Here is a 22,544-nt window from a genome sequence, read left to right on the forward strand (position 1 = left end):
CTAAAAGAACAAGTACTTTGCAAATAGTACTTATGGCTCACACCAGGCATGAAAGCATTTCATCCAAGTCACTAGCAGCAGTCTTGGAATGAGGGAATCGAAAAAATCACATATCTCCCATCCGGTATTGAGGGGTTCTGAGTGATCACCACATACTCAGGGACATGAGAAAAAGTGAGAACCACACATCCCCAAGAATCAGACTAGAGGGGATAGTTTGTGTAATTCCCAGATACACTTCATCAACTAAAGCTAATCTAAGACAGTCTTGAGTGTGAGATCCTGATCTGCGAAGATAAAGTAAACAAACGCTGAACAACCAAGCCTGCACAAGTCACGAGTCAGATGACAGCTCATTGCAGTAAAATCATGCTTTGTAGTCTTATATAATTATTATAATAGGTAATTCTAAGTATTAGCTCCACGTCTCTTTTTACCTTGGAAACTGGTTTTTTTCTACACTTTTAGGGCTTCTGATACTGGCGGTGCATTTGTTTGCTGTCGGCCAAATGGAATGTCCCTTAACCATGTTTAGTACTGGCCCAGGGGGGGCGGTACCCATATGTTAACAAGTTATTACACTTGCCGGACGGGATATGAACCGTTTGAAACAGACGTACCCGTGCTGTCTCATGAAGATTGCATATGGAAACCCCTTCGGATGGACTTCGGGGGTTACTTCAGGGTTAATTACATTCGTGTGACAAAAATTGAAGGTAAATCCATAATTCCAAAAACAAAAATCAAGTTGAAGGTAAACTTAGATCCTTATAATATTAAGAAAAATAGTAATCAATAAATCACTAATTAGAAAAATCACTACAGTTAGAAGGAAAACAAATCTTACTGGGCATTGTTGCTATCCAAGGCAAGGCCGAGACAATTCCGCTTGCTTCCTGAAAAACCACGTCAGAGACGGGCCTACTAAAAATAATAATTTAATGTAAGCTGGGTATAAAAAAGTAAACTCACTCGATGGGGACCTTCACCGCCAGGAATGCCGGAACAGAACTAATCGAAACCAGGGTGAAATCACCGGATATGACCATCATAAAATAATAATAATAATTTAAATATTTCTGTCAACAGCGGGTGAACCATCAACAGCCAGCGGGTGAACCGTGGGAAATCAAACTAATAAACAGCTACCAGCGGGTAAACCGCCGGGACATAAAAACACAAAGTCCCAGGCAGGATGACGCCGGGAAACAAAACACAATAAGATGGTAAGATAATTGGGCATTGTTACTTGAGTCCGAACCACCCAGGCAAGGACCTTTATCGAAGAGACAAGTCCCGATCCACCGGGGCAGATTGCTTCCATCCAACTCTCTTTTAACAAACTTACGAACAATGAACAAGGTCGAGAAGAAAACCCTGAGATGTTCTCCCTCAAAGGAGAGCGGGTGAACAGAAACATGAGCCCTTCTCGAGTCACCTGGAACCAGTTCTGGGAGGGATGGAATCCCTCAACCAGAAAGATTCACAACATGGGGTGAGAGTACGACATGAAGCGGACCCAAAACAGGGTAGGGGAGGGGGTGGAAGTGGACAGGGAAGGTGGTAAGCCAGAAAGGCGAACAGGAGACTGGGAGAAACTCACCCGCTCGACTGCATGTACCAAAAATCATGGCCTACACCTAGGGGAAGAAACCAGACCTCATCTCCCTAAAAACATAGGAGCCTATGAAAAAGGAGGGGGAAGAGAAGGAAAAGAGAGAAAAAGGGAACAACAGAGAAATTTCTGAGATGAAGACCCACCATTGTTTTTGGGAGGAATACCGTGGAGGAGAAATACCCTAGAGCTCAACCCCTTTAAAGAAGGAACTGGGGACTCACTCCACACCCAAACAACGGACAGGAAATTTCAAATCCTTTGACCCAAACCTCTCACTAACCTAACTCAAGGGGAAAAATAGCCCAAGAAAGGCTAACAAAATAACCAATTAAAATTATAAAATATTACCGTGTTTACTAGTTGGCAGGATGAGCCTGACATATGTGATATGATGTCGAGGCCCACAATAATGAATAAAAATATAAGTTCAAAATCCCGGTGAGAAAATCGACGGGAATACGGACCAAAATATATATTAAAATACCGAACAATTTGATATTTTGGGGAAGAAGAACAGGAAAAACCCAAACAGAACAAGCCTCTTGACAACATAGAAAAAAGGAATAGTTTTAAGAGCCAACAAACTAAGACAACCCCAAAAGAAGAATTTCTCATGGTTTCTACTATAAGCTGAAAAAACACAGGCTAACCAAACACCGTGGGCAAAAATCAAGTGCTAGAAATGGAACAGAGATTGCTACGACAATTTGTTGCTTAATGTTGCTTCTCGGGGATGTTGACAGAGGGATGTCGAGTGGCTCTGTGGTTGTGATATCCTTCACTCTGATATTATATGCTTTTTTGAGAGTAACTCCAGCATTCCTGAGCTTTTTCTCTGGTTTTATACCTAGAAATGTGTAAGAATTTTAGGTGACACGGGGGAAAATAATAAAGTATATTTCTCACTTCCACCTAAAAATTCATATAGAAATTTTGCGACAATTTTTTGCTCAATGCCGCTCAAATGCCAGTAAATGTGGTGAACAAAAATGTAAAAAAATCCACTTAAAAATTTTTTTTTAGCAATAATATTTCAGGACATGTTTATTTAGACATATACCAGTCCAAAACTGTAAAAATAAAAATCGATAATTCCTTGAAATTTGGCAGTCAGCGCACCCCTTAAGCTCACAATGAGCCAAGTGATCACTGTTCCAACTCTGCAAGAAAGGATTCTGAAGAAGAACCTTCATGTCTTAACAGATTCCACAAAGCATGAGCTGGACCCTCACCCAAAACAGAAGCTGATACAACAGCCTGCCTTGGTAAACATGTTCTGAATAAGGAAACTAACAATTGGATCTTACAGCACCAATAGCTAAATAATCACTCAAAATCACTCACACTGCTGTACACTTTCGTATAATAACAAGTCGAGGTTGACTGATAATTGCTCAAAATTGAGGGCCACATTCTTGTAGACTTCCATACGATCAGTCAAAACTGGACAAGAAGCTATGGACGAGTGCTCACATGCACTACTGTGCATACACATATCACGAGTCTTGGACAAACCAGTTACATCTTGAGTGTTACTAAGATCACATGCACATGACTTGCCACAATACTCAGAGGTATCAAAACAATCAAGTGTACGTGGCTCACCACAATACTCAGCGGCATTGCAATAGAGTGACCCCTTCCACCCATAAACCATTGCACATGCACAGTTTGAGGATCATATATAAAAGACCCAGCAGTACTATACATCAGCACCCTGTTGTACATGAACCTTTGGTCTGCAGTGTGTGGATGATCCAGGGATCATCCACACACTCCAGACAAAAGGTAGTGCCAACTCTTCTCGGCGTACCTTCACAGAAGTACGAACAAGAGGAATCCAGGATATTCTTCATGTTTTGGAAATAAACAGGGGGAGACAGGCTCATGAGCACACTAAAAAAAACCTAAAGTCAACTCAACTGATGGCAGACATCTCACCCACAAGGTAGTGAATGCTGTTGCCAACCCTGAAGAAGAGAGGTGTTCACTCAAAGTATAAGACCTCCTCTTATACTTGTCATATAAATAAGAAGCAAACAATTATAAGTAAAAGGAGGAGAAGGATGATGATGATACTGTAAACACTCGCATTTCTTAACCCTTAAGGGACGGGCTAATTATATATCATGCAACCCCCGACCAGGCAAACTTTAAGCTTGGCCAATTTAAGAAAAAACACATCAATGGAAAGCAGAAGATATGCAAATGCAGATGGTGTAGGAAAAAATTCTAAAAAATTTTCCCTACCTTCCACAGTTAGTTGAAAGTGACTATTTACAACCCTGTGAGGGGCCTCTTTTACAATAGACTCGTAAATTTTACCAAGTTATACATTTTTTTCTAATAATTTATTTTATTTTATTTTGATATTTATCATAACAGATAAAATTTACTAAGTATATTTGTTGAATATTTACGTAAATTTATACGGTAACTTCTTTGGAGGTATACATGTTTTTTCTAATATTTCTTTGCAAAACTACAATTACAGTATAACTGACATCATATCATAAAAGATAGGAATCAAAACCAAAAGCAATCCCTGGGTATATTTATGAGTAATTAAATACAAAGACATCAGGGGAGAGAGAGGAGCAAGACATTCCCCTTCAAGTCAAGAACAATACTAATCTGCCTGAGATGTCCACGACTGAGTTGAGCTGAATTCTTTGGTTGCCACTATTCATTTATGGGCCACTGAAGTGTGATGGAAACTCTTTTCCAGCTCCACCACAAAACCTGTTTTAGAATGAGGGATCCGTCCAAGGGTTCATATGGCATGTAATATTGATGACAGTAAAACCCTCTAAAAACACAGAACTGGATTTGTCCACCACCCTAAAAAACCTGCATTTATTAGATGAAAATACAGTAATTAGTGAATATTTCTCATGAGGATCCGAATTTTCCCATTGAGTCCGCAAACGTTAAAGCAACTATGTCCACGAGTCTTACTCTCCTTAGCTATATTACAAAACATGTCAACACAGACAGTAGTGTTGGAAGAGTACAACCTGCACTAGATACCACAGGGATATCTAGGGATATCTCCACCCTTAAATTCATAACTGGTACTATACCAAAAGTCTATACTGTATTTCTTTAGAAAAATTTCTGTCCAGTAATACTTTAGCAGCAATAAGGGTGGAACTATTTTTATTTATTTACCTCACTGAAACAACATTTAATACCAAATTTACATTCATAAAAAATTTTAACAATTACATTTTATCTTACCTAAGAAATATTTTGTTGATAATGCAGAACCATTTAAAAATTCTTGCTCTGTGTAAGTTCCTGATGCGTAACTCATGGCCAATGTCCAACCACTATCATCTATTTGTGTAGACAATGAACATGTAGCCTGCAATTAAGCATATAAACAAATAATTTGAGGTGCATACTTCTGCAAAATTAAAATAAACAGTACTACTGTACATTGCAGAACTTTTTTTTGAACTTTCATCCAGCAAAAATAACAGTTCTAAAGCCTAAAAAAAGTAAAGACAATTCCATACTGTACAGTATACATCACTGACACTATTACATGTATTTTTTCATCAGGAAATGGTAAAACACTTCCCACATTTCATGCAGCTATGATACATTAGAACTATAAGGTACTCAAATAATTCAAACAGGTTACCAACAGGATACAAGGTTCTCTTTACTTGTTTTCTTTTTATGTCTTCTAACAAACTGGAGCAAGTCGTATCATCACAATTTGCAATGCAATTAGGCCTATGTGGCAATTAGCAGGTAAGAAAAAAGATAAATTACCTACCATTTGAAAACTAATAGACTGATTTACCACAATTGTTTATGTTTACAAATTATGGTTTCTTTCACAATAAACCAAAATGATGTATGAGGTGATGGCTGTTGTAGCTTCATTCATTCGCAAATTAATCTACATGAAGCTTTAAACAATTAATTTGAATCTATATAGATAAATCATCTGACTTCGTTCTGTGTCTAAACAAGCCTACTTAAAACAACCACTGCAGCATTGCAACTGAACAAAGTATACAGTATATGTATGGCTGTTTACTGAAGGGCAGAGTTTCTATTTATTCCTGGTTTATTGGAAGAGATGACTGGGATTTAATTCCCCAGTTTTCAACAAATATCTTCAAATCAATAACAACCCTAATGGATATAAATGATTTTATTGCCTGTTTCAGGATAATGCGTGTGGCAAAATCCCCTTGACCTAAGGGCATCTTTTGTGATCTCTGCTGACTTGAGGGCTAAGTACATGTACAGGGGCCACCTTCACTCAATGTTCCTGAACAACATGGTAGATCTTTGCAATTTTGCCAACCTACAGATGGCCTCCAGCCAAAAAGCTAGCCTACACATTTTTCAGTTCTTGTACTGAAGTTTCTGCCATAACTGAAACCAATGTTTGGTATCTCTGACTAATGTGCTATAGCAACAGGCATTGGTCAACTGGTACGGAATGGAATGGAATATAGAATTTAGGCCAGAGGCCTAGCGCTGGGACCTATGAGGTCATTCAGAGCTGAAAGGGAAACAAAGGACAAAGGTTTGAAAGGTGTAACAAGAAGAAAAATGACATTTTTATGATAAAATGATGTTTGCACTTTGGAACAATTGTTAGGAGAGGGTGGATAGCAAGATGGAAGAAAGAGAATATGATTGGAGGTACAGTAAAAGGAATGAAACAGGTTGCAGCTAGGGGCCCAAGGGATGCTGCAAAGAACCTTAAGTAATACCTAAAGTGCACAGTATGAGGTGCCCTGCCAGCACTACCCACCCACGGACAATGACTGGTAAATCCCCAGAAAATGGAAAAATAGGAAACCCACTGAACTTATCATACTGGGCTGCCATAAGAGTCACTGAAACTATTGCTAGCTCGCATTCCATCAACTCACACTGAGCTGCGATAAAAGTGATTGAAACCACTGCTAGCTCTCATTCCATCAACACCTTGATTATTATTCCGATTATTCCAACAAAAGCTTTACCTTATTCAACCTTACTGACACTAGCAAAAATTTTAGACAGATGATTCAAATAGGCAGGCATACCAAAGTTCAACAAATGAGGAGATAGTGGCTCCTAGTCTTTTACATGTACCAGAGCTTTGCTGAGTTACTGCAAATCAATGTTGGCTTACAAAGCTGCAGAGAGAACATCTATTAACACTTTACAAACCACACTGCACCAAATAACTGCTTCATGTTTAAAGCACACTGCATCAATTAACTACCTCATCTCTTGTATTTATAATCAAAATTATCCACATTTGGATCTAATGTACAGTAATATTAATAACTTCTTTGATTAACTTATAATGAGAAACATACACAGTACTACAAAACAAATCAGTGTTACTCCACAAGACCTCTGATGCCAAACAGCTTTGCTAGTACACCTATGCTCAAAAGTGACACTACATAACTGTATACGATTTTGTTAAAAATCACTAACTAGCAACCTAACATGCAGCATATTTCCCTCTTCTTTAGAAGCAAAAGCACGATTATTTTATAAAATAAGGCCATGATACGTTTCATAAGAGTGAAATCTGTCATATCAAAACTCTAAGAAAACAAACATCATGTGTACAGTAATAAAATTTCGGAAAAACAGTGACAAAACAATTCCTGAACTTTCATTCATCCAGCACCAAAGAATTAAGAAAAAAAAAAAAAATCTTCATCAAACCTAAATTCAAAAGTTAAAATAAAAAAATTAAAAGAATGTTGATAAAAATTGATATTGCTTACATGGCAACTATAAAGTTTTAAATAGTTCTATTTGATTATTTTTATACCTCAACACTGGAAAAATATAAATAAAGTACTATACTGCAGGGTAGTTAAAACACATCCACCAATATCAATGGGTGGTCGTGGCCTGTGTGAGACAACCATTTGATTGGCAGCAACATGAACCAAATGTAACATAAGGTCTGCGATGTGTAGACAATGAAAATGATCTTGAAAATATTTATTTTATATTTGTTATAGGAATAATTGTATTTTCATAAAAAATAAAATTAACAACACTGTATATTTCTTTACCACTTCAAAAATAATGGTTTCCAAGCACATATTAGCCTATGCAATTACACTTGTTTAACTCCAGAATTTTGTTCCTAGGCCTAGGCATGTCAGTTTTCTTTACTTGCTAAAAGTACATTACACCTGGAATTCACATTTCTATACTGTATTAATTTCTGGCCAGAAAACATACGCAGTTACCTACACATTTTTGCACTTCAAGTTACCTTATGTATGAATTAATTATACACAAAAGGGTTGCACAGCCCTTGGTTTAATACTAATAAATATTCAGATTAATAGCTATCTTTCCTAAATAATCTAAATCATCATTGTTTTTTATTCTTCAAGAACAGGTGATCTCTTACAAACAAATCCTTCACCAAACAAGGTTACATCTCAGAAGACTTAAATTATTTTTGCAAAGTCTGTAAATCATTTTGCAACTTACAGGCAGTTTGAAAATAGCCTAAAAGTTCAGAATCCATGGAAAACTTTTGAAGTTCATATTCCTATTTTGAAAATTTTGTTATGACTGTTCAGTTTGTTGGTCTACTGTCATATGCTGTCGAGATATTTACAATGACCACTTCTGGTGGAAGTTAAGGCCGCCACTAACGCTCAGTTATACCTGCCAGTTATGCCTGCACAGTCGGCCTGTGCAAGCAAAACTGAACCCCCTAACGCTCAGTTATACGTGCGCAGTTATGCCTCTGCAGGCAAAACTGAACGTTAGTGGGTTCAGTTTTCCTGCACAGGCTGACTGTGCAGGCGTAACTGCTCAGGCAGTCGGCCTGTGCAGGCAAAACAGGGTATTAGTCAGCGGCCTTTGCGCAATTATGCATGTGAAGGCAAAGTGAACGTTAGTGGGTTCAGTTTTATCACAGCATGCTTTCAGCTAGGCAATGTATAAAAAAAAATCATTCACTTCACATAGTGGCGGCCTTACTGTGTGACCCAAACTAAAACTGCTACTTTATCAAGCTTGTATATTCACCTAGGCAATGGAAAATGGCATTCAGCTTCACGTCAATTTGCATTACTGTGTCAACCCATAAAATGTCAATGAAATGAAAAGAAAAAAAAAGTGTAACACTACAATGCACCATTATGTTATCTGAGATTCTGGATGACATAAAAAGAATCACGTAATGTCACATTTGAGTATGACTGTACAAGATATCTCGATCAGAGACATCAGAATTATGCTAAACTTTCTTAACAGTCGGAAAACAATTCAGATGGGCTTTTACCTATTTTTGTGACTGTTTTAAAAGCAGTACATACATGCTGACTGCAACAATACGTCTGTCTCCATTCTTCCAGAGATCTCTAAGGTTAATGAAAATCTTGGCTTTATACAAGTACTGTAATGTACAGTACTGTGCTTGGAGTTGAGAAATTTGCTTTCTGACAGTAATTATGCTGAATAACACATTTGGGATGCACTGTCAGATCCAAATGGTTATTTGCAAAACAGTCTTCACTAAGAATATAAGGCCAGACTAGTTCAAACTGATCAAGGTGCACTCTTTATATATAAACTTTATAATACTGATGTTGAAAGGTATATACTCACTCACATTTATCTAAATGGAAAGAAGGTAAAATGTAATTGCCTATCATGCCTAGGTGTTGCTAATAGAGAGTTCCAAATCTTTCACATGTACTTATTTTACTATACTCAGATAAATGTTTTTGTCAAAACAAACATTTACTCATCAGATTGCCATTGTTATGTGTTGTGCAATCATAATAATTAATTTGGAAGTACCTGTATAGTAAACAATAGTTATCAATACCCCTACTGCCCTATCAATTATTAGGGTCCACAATGGGAAACTTTCTGGGTGGAGGGATATAGAAAACGAATGAATTGCATCAACTGGATGTTCAAAATCACAAAAATAAACACTACAGCATAGGCAAACAAATATCAAACTTGCAAAGTAATTTCTCTTTTCCCTATGTATACCAACAAAGCCTTTCAAATTGGGTTATTTCTCAGCACAAGCAGAAATGGTCGCTGAAGCCTGGTAACATTTACAGTATAGTAGTTTGAAGATAATGAAACTCCTCATACCCTATAATTTTACAGGCTGCAAAAGCCTGTGCCAGGACAGGACTGGCTTAATCTAAAACAAACAAGCAGTCTTATAATTACTGAAGGCCACTGTGAGAAGCTGAGGCTTTTAGGGGGAGGAAAAGACAAAACAAGTGAATTGACTGGATGTATTCTACTACTGCGAGATCTAGTTCTGAGTAAGGTAGGTAACCCTTCATAGTTTGGTAAATTTTTACTGTAAACCATAATTATATTCTGGTGTTGAAAATAACTTACTATGTTTTGGTGTGTGTTGTGAATATTTCGGCTATGCCTAGTTTTAGAGATGCCATATTGTACTGACCTTCTCTTATATTCTGCAATTATGGAAACCAGTCAGGGGCATCATTTAGGGGCTGGGGGCAACTGTCCCCAAGACTCAAGTTGCCCCCCCCCAGCTCAACTTGCCCCTCTCACCCCCACAAGCCCCAAGAAGTAACAGCAGCTGGTTTTCCATTATTCCCACTGAAATTCAAGTGCGTCATCACATTAGGTTATATCTATCTATCTTTTGTGTGCTTCAAAAAGCACATAAAATAACTCAAAATAAAAAAAACCCAGCTGATTAGGCTCGCTTCGCTCGCCAAACCGTCTTTACTGAAATGATACCCCTGGAACCAGTATGAAACATTTTTTTGAGGGGGGGGGATACAAAATAGTGAAAGACAAGGATGTATTTATTTATTGTTTTTAAAGTGTCATTATACACTAGGTAGGTTTTGGCAAAGATTTTATGGTAGGGTTTACTGAAGATTTTTACTGTGACATCACTCACTAGGAAATGACTCGATAACCTTGGTGGGGCATGTGAGGACCTTGCACCTTAGATTTGGTTAGGTTAGGGTGGGTAGGTTAGGTCACACCCCTACCATTTACTTAATTTACAGAACCTTAGGTTATGTTAGGCAGGGGTCCCGAGGGAAATCTCCCGACTACAGAAGGTCCACACAGCATAGGTTAGGTTAGATAGGGGAGCTAAGCCCTCACAGCTAGGTAAGGTGGAGAGGGGTCCAAGCTCCCCAGTTAGGTAAGGGGTCAGCCCCCAGGTTGGATTAGGTTAAATTTAACTTTGTATTTCACTTGTTTTCTCCCTCACACAAAAATCCAGCCTTCCCACTAATGTCACCCATATTGTAGGATATGAGGGGCGGCAGGGTCCAGTACCTCTACAAGTAGCCTAATTACATGCTAATGAAGAAAATCTCATAAATGCTCAAAGCACATATTAAAAGACAGGGTAAATTTTTACTTTAAACCACTAACGCATTTTGGACTTTAAACCATCATTTTCCTATGTTTCAGGATGCTCTGAATGTTTCTGATACTCATTTCATTAAAATATGACCTAACCGACCACGCCTAATCTAACCTTAAGTACCTGGTCCTTACCTGTGCATAATATTAGCTAATAATCTGAATGAGGGCCAGTTTTGTCTTCTCTCACAAAAAAAAAAAAACTTTCGCACTGTTCCCGGAATTGTGCGAAAATAACATCAGGGTCCACTATCTCTTACGTGTCCACTTGTTACAGGAAACGATTACCAGAAACGTTCAAAAGACGCATTAAATCACTGGTAAATTTATTTTCAAGTCCACCATGCAATAGTTTTTAGAGTAAAATAGACTACTACCTACAAGAATCATATTTTCAACAACGAAATCCGATTATGGTTTATAGTACTGTACTACAAAAGTTTAGGCCTACTTTTACTTACAATCGAAACAGGTGGCCATAATAATCAGTCATTTATGTAACATAAAGAGTAATGTCGAAATGAAACTGATCTTCTCTACGAAGTTCTTATAAAACGTCAATTCACTGAAAAACTGAACAAAGAATGACTAGATTTAATGAAAAAAAAATCTGAAAATAAGGCAGCAGGGTCCAAACTTACAGACTTAACCTTCTCCACCTTTAACCTTTTGGTGTTTAAAATCAAGAAGAAATAGTCTGAAACTCACCCCAATACCAACCACGCCTGCTAAAGTTACAGCAGAGCTGAGCATGTATACAAAGCCTTTTATGAAATCAAACCTGGCTTGAACCATCGTAATCATCCGGACATGTGGACGGCTGTTCAGGGTCCATGCCAGGAGCAGAGAAAGGCCTAACATGCATCTAGAATAATCCGGTGACTCCGGTCTTAAGCCTATTCCATATTCACTTTTGGACGATTGATTTTTTTATGTAAGCAATAAAGCACCAATAGTCATCGCGGTCTAATATCATTATCAAAAAATTAATTTTCATGTAGGCCAAACTACACAGGATATTCTCATCAGAAACTCAGAAACGAGCGATTTTTTTACGACAGTAGTACTTTCTTAACGTTATATTTATTACTGGTCTCCACAGTAATAAGTATAGTAATATTTACACCTCAGGCAAATCGTGATAGAAAAAAAAAAACCACGATGGCCTAAGCATTTGCTGTGATTATATAAGTTAAGGGCAGGCAGAGACTGCCTGGAGGCAGTAATTTACACAATTCATAAAGGAGCAGGCAAAGTTGACCACTGATGTTCAGATGTTCTTTAAAAAATGAAATTATCGTTACTTCACTTTAAATGATGCATACATTTTTGCAGGAAGTGTAGTTAGGTAGAGAAATGGTAGGAAGGGTCATCATAAGTCAAGGTATCAAGGCCATTGAAGTATTTCACAGTATGTTTAACACGAAGGAAATCACTAAAAGTGTGGAGACTCGCTGACGTGATGATGTTTATTAATGTCACTTCCACTAGCCACACTTATTAATTCTGCACGCCTTTTTAAAGTCTACATTACATTTGAAAAATGAAGATAATACGGCCCAAATATTCAGATTGAATGCGGTATATCATACGCTCTCACTTTCACTTGATAAACTTACAGTAATATTTTACTGCCAAAGTTATTACCTGTCAGTCATAGTAACACCTTCATAATCAAAAGCATTCTACATGTTTCAGGAAATAACAAAGAACCTTCGATAACCACAATTTACTACCCTAACAAATTAGTCTATCTCAAATGCATTTTTTTGTCATTCATATAAATGCCGAGTACGGTTAAGTGCAGACTTGTGTTATGCAAGGAAAAGTCGTATCCTAGACAGCGGAATATAATATTGTTTTTCTTACCAAAATGCATCCCTGTAAAATGCTTCCAGATGGTGCGATATTAGCACTTGTGGCGTTCGTAACTCCTTTCTCGGCCAAAACTGAACAGTCCCGGGGAAAGTCTCCAGCTGCGGAAGGTAATGAATGGTCACGTTATCAACAACGCATCAGAAACGTTTTGGTGAGGAATGTTCCTGTCAATACACCATTTATAATTTCTTAAAACAAATTTTACCATTAAAATGTATATGATATCAAGATGTTGCTGTTAATGCAAAGCAAAACAATCATCAGTTATTTTCTTTATAGAAACGAATGTCAGTTTCAATAAAGGGAAAGTAGGACCCATTAAATAATTGATTGCCTACCTATCATGGAATACTAAAAAAAAATCCTATTTAAATTACTAAAGGTACAAATATTAAGTTAACAGATATCAAAATCCGCACGGAAATTGGAAGTTTAATACGAGAAACATCAATTTGGTTACGGAAGGACCAACAATAGCCTACTATAAAATCAGCTAACTTTTTTTGTCAAACAAAATATTGTCTAAGCTCACAACTCACAGATGGTAGTCCTAACTAAAATGAACACAAAATTAAGCGATCAAAACAGTTTGGTGGGAAAAGGGACTCTAACGAAGATGGGTTCTGTAAGGAGCCTCATTTTTAGGTAACACATTGTCAAATAAATTCAGTGTTCATAATTTCATAATAGAAATCCGAGATGCCTGATCTTATCTAGATTTTGCCCGTGCCTATCACGTCAAAGAAACAAGACTAGAAGTGTAGCTAATCATTACTTGGCCGAAGTAAAGGTAGAACATAAATTTCATACACTTACGCCTTCCGTGTCCCATACAAATAGAAACTCACTTCCAGCACTCAGGTGAGTTTGGATGGCTTTCATAAAGGTGTTATTATATTTCGCATAACTAACGTTAGAGCAAAGTGTTGAATGGCTATGAGGCCTGAAGTGGACCAATGATTTATGACCAACAGACTTTTTAACACCAGTAACATAATACATTATAGTACATGTAGTCCTCTACATACAAACTTTCGAAAATACATGTTCGCATGATATGTGGGATATATAAACTGTATTTCATGTGTTTCATTGCCACCTTTCAAGAAATGAGTAAAGATTTTGTAATTTAATTATACACTTAATTTTAAGTACAAAGATAAAATTGTGTTAATATAACAGCACATTGCTATACGCCGTAGTAGGCATATAGCACTGTGGATGCCTAGGTTAACTTTGTTTAATTTGAAAACCAAATCAACTCAAAAACCAGCTCTCTGAACAGAACTGATTTGTGTGTAGAGGACTAGCTGCGCAAGATTTCCCAGCATTTCTGGTGGTGACAACAGCAACACAGTTTACTCACTATCAAGGCAAACATCGAGTACTTGAGTCCAGTTTCCACGAACGCACATAACTATTTGAAAAGGGAGGTTCGAGAGCCAGGCCTTTCCGTCGTTACAAAGCAAATATTTTACAGCTACGTCATCTATGGAAAACGCAGATGTACCAGCTGGTGGCGTGTAAGTACCGCAGTCATTACCAGGGCCTGTTTGAAAAATTGAGTTAGTATTTAGTTTAAGCCTGTCAACAAATGTTTGTATAAGTGAGTTAATCTTATGAAATTTTAGTCTTCGTCAACTGATGTTTGTATAAGAGTGAGTAGTCATAAGTTTAAGTTTCCGTTATCAGATGTTTGTACGAGTTAGTCTTCTCAAGTTTCAGTCTACAGATGCTTGTGTGAGTTCCGCTGGTAATCTTATCCGATAGCAAGTTGATCATTCCCTTTAGTTTTTCTTGGATCACCCCAAGCATGCACATAATGTAAACATTCTAAAATTCCCTCACTTGCCGAAATACAAAAATTTATAAAAATTCCATAAACAATGCATCTAAAACTATATTAATGTTGTTAGACTGGAGAAATTTCGCGAGTTTCAGTCTCATGGGCCATATAAACCTTCAATTGTTCGTTCTAGTTTCAGCTGTCCATATGCCATAACGGGCGCTTTCTCTCGGGCAGCCCATTTGATAATGTGCAATGACAAGCAAAAAACAAGCAGTAAAATAAAATATGGCAAAATAAATGGCCAAACGTCGAGAACTTGACTGCTGGTGCACCAGATTATTAGGGTCTGTCCTTTTCAGACTGACAAACAGCATTAAAAACTAAAGGGGGTTTCTGGGCAAGTGTCTTTCAAGCTCCCAAAAGACTGTGAAGGGAACAGTAAATCCTCCAAAACAGAAACAGCATGTGATACGCATTAACACTGGAAACTGTAGATTCCAACCAAATGAGAAAATCCTTATTTGGTCGGGGTTCCCTTCCTATTCTTCCACATTATCCTAGATACGCAAGATGTAATTATAGCATTGCCAATTAATGGCCCAGGATCTCAGATAAGAAAAAACTCAAAGAAAACGAGAGTAGTGTAAAATCCAATTAATCAGAATAAAAGGATATCCTACAGAATGAAGCTAGCCTAAAGCGAATGTGTGACATGGTCTAGTCTGGAACACAGAAGTGCCATAACCCAAATAATTTCTGAACCCCCCACCCCCAAAATGGAGCAATCTATCTTTAAAACTACTTAAGGTTAATCTAACTCAGGACATGCTCAGTACGTTGTAGGTTAGGGCGCAGTACTGTTCTGTCCATTCACAGAATATCTTTGAAATACATAGGATACCATAGCCAGTCTGAACAATTATATTTCTTTGGTTCAAAATAATCAGGAAGTAGAGTTCTCAAAAAGACCAAAAAAACAATTATACAATTATAGTAGCTTACAGGATTTCTTCATGTGAATAGCACGTCAGAGAACTCTCTGAGGTGCCTTAATGGGCGTTTTTATGTTTCATTTTTGACAGATATTTGGGCTTCCGAAGGTAAGTGTAGACTCAAAAGTTTTGCCAATGGAAGCTGAGTGGCTTTGTGCCACAATGCATAATTTCATAAAATGAACATTTTCTTATGTGAATTCAATTCTGCCAGCTTTGCATTTTTTTTCTAAACAAATCCTCCACTTTGTTAATTCACAGTGCACTTTTCTTTACAGACTTATTAATGGACAAAAATGAACAAATACTATACTAAAGAACACTACAGTATTATTTGTCTCATTGTTCAGTAAATATAGTGCATTCATCAGTGACAGAGTCACCTGAACAGGATATCAGTAGCATATGTTTTAAGGATCACGCGCAAAACCCAATTCATTAGTTTTCAAATCATTCCCAGTGATTATAAGAGAATGTTTAACGACTGGAGGGTAATATATGTGCAAGTAGTAAAGCTATGACGAAAAATCATACATTCTATCGACAGAGATGGTGTATATTGCACAACACTGTAACAGCAAATATCACTCAGAGAAAATCCACCATGCACTCCTTACCTAATTTTGGAATACTGCAAGAAGTTGTTACACCTGGGTATGGGTAGGTATTCCAAGCTCCATTATAACACTCCATGATGACAGCACGGTAATTAGGAATGTATCCAAAACCATCATGCATGTTTCCAAAACAGCTCAGGATTCCTGTTGAACCAGTAGTTACCCACTGAAAATAACCTACAGCTGAAGGTTGAGAGCACTGGGCACTCACTTCTCCCATTAATCCTGGAAATAAGTAGTGAGTTTAAAAATGGCTTCGGTAAACATGCAGTTTATGACAGGTAATATTTATAAAATCGCAGGTTTAAAAAAAATCACGTTAAATATCAAGAACCTATGCTAATGACAGTATAAAAAAGGCACATCAACCTTAAATAAAAGGAACTTCACAGGTAGGCAAAGAATAACAGTCTTAAAAGGAACTTTTACTCGATCAATTTTACTTAAAATTTCTCATCTAAAGGCTATTGCCTAAAATGCACTGATCATCTACTAAGATCTATCTTGTCCTAGTTTCACGATAACCTACACAATGTGCTTTGACAAATTTTAATGCATATAATTTAGGCAGCTGGTAAATGCTAAATTTGATCCCTAAGGAAAAAATATACATTTGGGAACTCAAAGATTGACTACTAATGCTCCCTCCACGAGCTGGTGCAATGAACTAATCAGACTGGCTCAATTCATTTATTTCGCCAGCAACATGTCTGAGTTTGAACTCTCACACTTCACTATGGTCGGGGAACTGGTTAGATGGGTCTTGAAAAGGTGAGCTACTTTTCATGGCTGTATCTTCTTTTAAGAGCTAACTCCTAATTCACTGCACTGGAACTTTGCACTTTCAGTCACACTGCTTTTACCTTGTCGTCTGAGCCTTCTGAGGCTTTGTTGTCAATAGGTCTTGAAAAGGTGAGCTACTTTTCGTGGCTGTATATTCCTTTAAGAGTACCTCCTAATTCACTGCACTGGAACCTTGCACTTTCAGTTCCACTGCTTTTATTTTGTCGTCTGATCTTCTTGAGGCTTTTGTTATCAAGTCGCTTATCATATCACCTTCAGGTTGCCTCATGGGTTATTATCAAAAGGCAGTCAAAATAAAATGTAGACCTGAGATCAGATGATATTTTCCGTTTAATCCAGTTCTCCCAGATATGGGATCTTCAACTTCCCCATTTTTAATCCTGAACAGAGCACATAATTTCTCTTAATACTTTGCTCTTTCATAGTTTCAATACTAGATGACCCCATAATTGTCTGTGTGGGCAGGGTTAATCCAGCTTTCTCCTCAAAGCTTAGTCTGGATGAAGAATTATTCATGTAAAATTCTAACGAAGCAAGAATTCTTGTTCTACGGAGTGATCACAGTAAAGATAAGGACAGAGTTAACAACGGATGTACGTTAGCCTGCTTGCTCAATGGTACTTAGAGATGGCCCACTTTTGCACACCAGCTCAAAAGATTCAACAGTTTTCATTTCCAGTTATGACCAACTTCTCTGTTCTTCCTCCAAAATAGCTAATTTTCTCTTATTTCTCTTTCTCTCTCTCTCAATACACATTATTCTTTGCTAGAACATTAACCTATAATTGTGATTCCTAGAACTGCATTTCAGTAGCTGAGCTTTCTTCAGCTCGAATGTGAGACATGCTCATCGACCTCGATGTTTATACTGTAAAGCCGTTCTTTACCCATTAATTACGATCATGTATCGCATCTGTCAACGCAGCAAGAATCTCATGTATACCCTGTATATCTGTATATGTAGAATTTCCTTGCCTTTTCGCCAATATATATTTCATCTTGTTATTGTTGTCTGATTGACTGTTAACAAACACAAATTGCTCTCACTCAGCGCGCAGGTCACTGAGACCTAGGGTCAGGCACCACGTTTCCGTCCGCACACTGCTATTTATACCTTATGCCCGGGTAATAAATCAATCAGTACCCAGTTCTGTCTTCTTTGACCTCACAATACTTTACAGTTTTTGGGAATACGCAGTCTCCCGGGAGCTTTATCTAATTTGATTAGAGTTAACATCTTATGTTGAGGATTCTGTACAGTTACTCCTAAAACTATCCCACAATGCTTGGGAAGGTCTGCGACCATCTCGACTGATCTGCAGAGCATTTTATACTGACAATCACCCTTAACTCTGAGGCACAGACTTATGCAGGTGAGAGGCATGAAAGGGAGTTCAAAATGTTGGGGCCTCTGCAACTCGCATTTTAGTGAAAAGTCATTAAGTCTCAGTTTAAAGCCTGCAATATTATTGTTGTTGTTATTAGATTAGGCCTGCCTTCTGCCGTTACAGACTCCTGCCAATATCAGCAGCCAGTAAAACCAGAAATAAGTTTAAAAAAATGCGCGGAAGTTCTTCGGCGCAATCGAGTTTTCCGTACAGCGTATAATCAAGGCCACCGAAAATAGATCTACCTTTCGGTGTAACGCTGTACTAGCCGCGGCCCATGAAACTCTCTGCCGGCCGTGGTGGCCTGTCCTATATCGTTGCCAGAAGCACGATTATGGCTAACTTTAACCTTAAATAAAATAAAAACTACTGAGGCTAGAGGGCTGCAATTTTGGTGTTTGATGACTGGAGGGTGGATGATCGACATACCAATTTGCAGCCCTCTAGCCTCAGTAGTTTTTAGATCTGAGGGCGGACAGAAAAGTGTTGACAGAATAAAGTGCAGACGGACAGACAAAGCCGGCACAATAGTTTTCTTTTCAGAAAACTAAAATAGCCTTTACTATATAGTGGACTTTTAACTTCCTGATTCTCTAATAGCGTTTGGACACATTGTCCATTTAAAACCTTGAATCCGAATTCAAAAATTAAACGAAGAAATTGTACATCATGAAGTGTAATAACGTCGGCAATTTAGTGCTGGAGTCTCATCTCATCCTTTAATTTAGATTCATACACAGATACAATCATTACATACACACATACTTTATATATATATATATATATATATATATATATATATATATATATATATATATATATATATATATATATATATAATATATACACATATATATATATATAATATGCAGTATATATATAGCAAGAAGGCACTAAAGCAGACAGCTTGGTACAATGGTTTTCCTTTATTCAGGGCGGCCTACGTTTCGAGATCCTTGTCTCATCCTCAAGGCTAAAAATACAAAGTAAAATATACAAATACAGCAAGAAGATTTAGGATATATGTACAAATAAAATATGATAAAGTAAAACATCAGTAAAAAGGTAAACCTAAAAATAAAATTGTTAAAAAAAAAAAAAAGAGAAAGAAATAGAAAATTTTAACTAACAGACCTTCTTCCTCGAAGTTCAGTTGCTGTATGAAAAACAATAAACATAAGGTGGGGTGTGGTTTTAAGCTATATACAGGGGCGTGGACGAGGAATGATTGTTCAAAGAGGGAACAAGTTTTTTGATCGCTAACGATTCAAGAATAGGGAGGTGGTGTTCATGTTGACTGGTTCAGTGCAAGTTGTCTAATCCCGAAACATCCAATATTAGAAACCACATAAAACTATGCAAAAGTAAAATAAACTATAATGATTTTAAGATTATACTAACCAGTCAACACGAACACCACCTCCTATTCTTGAATCGTTGCGATCAAAAGCTTGTTCCTCTTTGAACAATCATTCCTAAATCCACGCCCCTGTATATAACAAACCACACCTACCTTATGTTTATTGTTTTCATACACCAACTGAACTTCGAGGAAGAAGGTCTGTTAGTTAAAATTTTCTATTTCTTTCTCTCTTTTTTTAACAATTTTATTTTAGGTTTACCTTTTTTACTGATGTTTTACTTTATCATATTTTATTTGTGCATATATCTAAAATCTTCTTTGCTGTATTTGTATATTTTACTTTGTATTTTTAGCCTTGAGGATGAGACAGGATCTCGAAACGTAGGCCATAAACCTGAATAAAGAGAAAACCATGTCAAGCTGTCTGCTAGTGCCTTCTTGCTATTTTGCTGAGGAATAGCCTTGATTTCACACCAATTAGTATATATATATGCACATATATATACATTAAATTTCCTCAAAGTGCTAATAAAATTAGAATCAATACAGTTCTAATCAAATACCCGCTGGAAGGGTGACTGAGCTTGAACAGCTACTGATCAGATGTCTGAATATGAGCAAGCTTATACTGTTTTTAAGGATACAATTCGAATATTTGAACGCATTTCATTTTTAAAAGCCTTACAACAATACTTAAGGCTTCCGTGGACTCTTGTAGACAGTATAATGGAAAAGACTTTTGAAGTAGGCTAAAAAATGTCTCGCAGTTTTACCTGGCTTCTTGGAACCTAGCTTCATTACCGCTGTTCGTTTTGCGCTCCATGAACAAGGACAAAATGGGAATGTGTATAACGAAGTCTTTTAAATGTCTTCTAAGTACAGCTAACGAATGGGAATTATGAGAAAATGTTATTCGTGAAGACTGTTGTTAACCAAAGATTGTGAAAATCTCAAGCCCTGAAACTTTCTGTGCCAGAATTTTAGTTTCAAACCTCTAATTGGAAAAAGAAATTTTCCCATTAAAATCCACGACCCAATTCAGTTACAAACTTCAAAAGTCAATTAAAACTTTTGGTGATAGTTACCAGGAAGAAGGAGCGCCACCAGCGTCAGCCAAGGCATAATATACTGGTAGTTCTGCTTTTCAAATGATGAGGAGTACGAGAGTAATTCAACTTAAAACAAGAGTGGCCAACTTCCTAGTAGGATCACATTAACACTCAGTTACTCTCCGGAACTGAAACGCAACTGACTGTTGGCGCCCGAGCGGCCCGAGTCACTCAGTGAGCAACACTCCGACAGTGCCCCGACTTTATAGTCGCCCCCTCATCGTCCCAGGCAACGGCTTAACAACCGTCCCATAATAACAAAAGACTACTAAAGGGATGCAGAGCCGATGAAACACGGTTTTTCGGCAATATCTATTTACCAAAGCATCGGATAAAGGTGAAAGTTGGCAAGTGTATATTTTATAACCCTAACTAATTTTTACAAGTATTATTTAGTACCTAAGTTCAACAGTTCTGGTACTTATCAGAGTAAGTGTGTTTTCTATGCCAGAGCCATCAAAATCGCAGGTAAGGGTTTTGAACACAATAAAGACGTTAACATATGACGTCATGAGGTTCCACCCACAGTGAAGAGAAGTTTACATATGGGGAAAACGTCTCTTCACTGTGGCTCTGCCCACTTGCTGATGACATACTCACTAATTAATATCAGTACCCATCTTAGGTTTCAGCGATATCAATGATAGCGAGCTTTCTCAATAATTTTATTATTATTATTTTGTGGAAGTTTCATCGCAACTTCCACAGCAGTTGTTGGGACTAAGTTGTTAGCTTGAAATTCTTCCATTTTCTTGATATTCGTATTGTTTCTGCTTTACAAATAATTCAATGTATGTAATTCATCCACATAATGAACCAGTCTATAGCTCATTTGTTCGATCTATATTTATTCAGGGCAGGAATACAAAAAGACAATCCGTTTTGTTTTACCTCAGGTTTCGACACTATAGCCTTCTATTTGCAGCAAGTCAGGAGCGGTCACTAGAAGTAGAATTCAAATGAAAAGCTATGATACCTCATTTCCCTTAATGGTTAGAGGTGTAAAGGTCAACGCCATTGTTTTATTTTAGTTAATGTAACCCATTGCTATTTTCTTTCTTTTTCTTTTATTTATATCATACAGCACCCTAAACAGCGCTCGTATAGCCTACTCGCTGCAAATAAAAGGAGTCAGGATTATGGGGGCAAGCTATTATTTACCTACTTAATATCAATCAAATGTAACACGATTTATATTGATATGAATGGAAAGGAAAATATACTGGAATCAGTTTGAATGAGGGACATATTGTTTTAATAAATATGTTTTAGATGTACAAATAAAATGTCTAACACTATACATAATTTATTTACAAAACGTCTTCATCGTCACTCTCGACGAAGAGGTCAGGATTGTCTAACAACAGCTCCTGCCTACACTTCTGGGGTGGCCAAGTAACTATTACCCACTATAGAAATTATTACCTGTTCATGCTATAGTAAATCTTGCCACGGGTCTTCTCGCTTGTATAGAAAGCGGCAAGCTTAAGCTCAAATGCAGTCTTGCAACCACTGGGACAATTCCATATCCTGCTGGCCATTACGTCATATTACGTTTACGTTACGAATTGTTTTAGGATCATTGTCTGT

The 22,544-nt window shown here is 37.3% G+C and overlaps 1 protein-coding gene across 3 annotated transcripts in view; it reads right to left on the bottom strand.

The window, feature by feature from the left end:
• LOC136833177 (sushi, von Willebrand factor type A, EGF and pentraxin domain-containing protein 1-like) overlaps positions 1 to 21,125 on the bottom strand; it is a 136,593-nt gene extending 115,468 nt beyond the window's left edge. For 2 of the 3 annotated variants that reach the window (XM_067094933.1, XM_067094934.1), the window contains exons 1-5: positions 20,931 to 21,125; positions 16,291 to 16,515; positions 14,259 to 14,441; positions 12,884 to 12,990; positions 4,859 to 4,985 (exon numbers count right to left, since the gene is read on the bottom strand). In XM_067094933.1, coding sequence (XP_066951034.1) covers positions 4,859 to 4,985; positions 12,884 to 12,990; positions 14,259 to 14,441; positions 16,291 to 16,515; positions 20,931 to 20,967 — 679 coding nt within the window. In that variant the 5' untranslated portion in view covers positions 20,968 to 21,125. Of the gene's footprint in view, positions 1 to 4,858; positions 4,986 to 11,149; positions 11,284 to 12,883; positions 12,991 to 14,258; positions 14,442 to 16,290; positions 16,516 to 20,930 lie in introns of those variants that run through there. The other variant, XM_067094935.1, reaches the window with a different exon arrangement.
• Positions 21,126 to 22,544: the final 1,419 nt, after the last annotated feature.

This window comes from Macrobrachium rosenbergii, chromosome 51 (assembly GCF_040412425.1).
Source record: "Macrobrachium rosenbergii isolate ZJJX-2024 chromosome 51, ASM4041242v1, whole genome shotgun sequence".
NCBI lineage: Eukaryota > Metazoa > Arthropoda > Malacostraca > Decapoda > Palaemonidae > Macrobrachium > Macrobrachium rosenbergii.